The sequence below is a fragment of the Carlito syrichta genome, unplaced genomic scaffold (assembly GCF_000164805.1).
Source record: "Carlito syrichta isolate Samal-C Ts95f unplaced genomic scaffold, Tarsius_syrichta-2.0.1 Scaffold126413, whole genome shotgun sequence".
In the NCBI taxonomy this organism is placed as follows: domain Eukaryota; kingdom Metazoa; phylum Chordata; class Mammalia; order Primates; family Tarsiidae; genus Carlito; species Carlito syrichta.
In genome coordinates this window covers 434,206-435,895 of record NW_007070509.1, presented here as the reverse complement: position 1 = coordinate 435,895, position 1,690 = coordinate 434,206, and the positions used below count along the sequence as shown (strand labels likewise).

General features: G+C 44.6%; 1 protein-coding gene across 1 annotated transcript in view; it reads right to left on the bottom strand.

Moving 5' to 3' along the window:
* Window positions 1-1,690, bottom strand: part of CKS1B (CDC28 protein kinase regulatory subunit 1B) — a 5,283-nt gene continuing 3,593 nt past the window's right edge. The window contains exons 2-3 of the mRNA XM_008048590.1: window positions 1,120-1,247; window positions 1-520 (exon numbers count right to left, since the gene is read on the bottom strand). Of these exons, the coding sequence (XP_008046781.1) occupies window positions 468-520; window positions 1,120-1,247 (181 nt within the window). The 3' untranslated portion in view covers window positions 1-467. The remainder of the gene's footprint in view (window positions 521-1,119; window positions 1,248-1,690) is intronic.

Sequence of the window (1,690 nt, the reverse complement as noted above, 5' to 3'; positions counted from 1 at the left end):
TTGGATTATAGAAACTTTCTCTTTAATCAAGGCTTTTAACATGGAACAGATTTCTTGAATAAAACGGAAAGTTTCCAATACAATGAAACATCAACCCACAAGTCACCATACGTACAACACCCAGCAGAAAAAAAACAAGACAGCAAGTTTACACGATCCCTATAACAGCCGCAGTCTTAATTTCAGATGCTTCCTCCGTCTGCCAAGTGTGTTCTGGATATAGAGCACACCGTGGCTTTGGGGGTCACATTCAGTAGAGGCTGTGGCCACACAGCTCTCATCTGGCTGGGCTGTGATGATGCTGGCTCTACTCAAGAAGCAAGGCAGTTACCAGCAGACTCAGACAGTGCACTGAACATCTTTTAAATATCAAGTGAGAAACAAGGAGCAAAATAATGTTATCAGAGGGATATTAGAAAATAAGAACAGCTGTGTCAAGCTTGAGACTGAAAAGTGGCTCGCCAACTTCATTTCTTTGGCTTCTTGGGCAGTGGGCGGCGAAACAGCAAGATGTGAGGTTCTGAAAGAACGAGTGAAATCTAAGAGACAAGCTCATGCCATTCTATGCATAACCTCAAGTGTATTCCGCCACCACCTCCCAGTGATCACCCACTCAGATCTTCATAACTAAATAAAGATTGGAGCATATGGCCTTAGAAGCAGACCCAGAAGTCTGGACTGTCTGCCAAGCACAGAATTGTCAATATCAGTTCTTTTGCTATGTTTGTACAGCCATGGGGTGTCCTTTATTAGTTTTGCCTGGCAGCTGGGTGTTTAGTGTCTTATTAAGAAAGATACTTTGCTTATTTGGAATATACCCAATAATTTGTTTTGTCATGGAGAATAAAGCAGGGGCCATGACCAAGGTATATATGGCCTTAAAGAGTACCTTCTGACTGAATTAAAGATTACAGGAGGTTTGTCAGTGACAGGTTGTTCCTGAACTTCCCAGATACATTAGCCTCATTCTTACTTTTGGTCACTGCCATTTTTTTCAGTGGCTGGTGAGGGACAGACCAGTAAACCACTCCCCATCCCCCTATCTGGGTTACACAATCTTACTCCTTCATTTCCTCATGGTAGCAGTTCTAGGTGGTTGCTTTGAGCCATTGCACTGACCTGGTTCATGGATCATATAATGGACCCATCCCTGACTCTGCTGAACGCCAAGGTTCCTCCATTCAGATTCAGACATCAAATGGGTTTTAGGGACCAGTTTGGCTATGTCTTTGGGCAACATGACATGCCTGTAACAGAAACAAGGCGGGGGGGAATTTGTGTCAGTATGGGGTACAGTCTCTTAGACACGTGCTTGTTTATAAGGCCAAGAAAGGAAAGAAAAACCGATTTCTGATATCAGGGAGTTTAAATGATCTTGTTGTGGGATAGCGGCAATTAGAAATACAGGCCAAGTTATATACATTCTCACAAGAGTATATTAAAAATATAAATTAGCCGGGCTTGGTGGCTCAGCTTGTAATCCCGCGCTTTGGGAGGCCAAGGTGAGTGAATTGCCTGAGCCCGTGGGTTGGAGACCCACCTGGCCAACTTGGCAAGACCTCATCTCTGTAATAAATCAAAAAAATTAGCCGGGCGTGGTAGTGTGTGTCTATAGTTCCCGCTACTTGGAAGGCTGAGGCAGAAGGATCACCGGAGCCCAGTAGGTCCAGGCTGCAGTGGCCCGGAACGG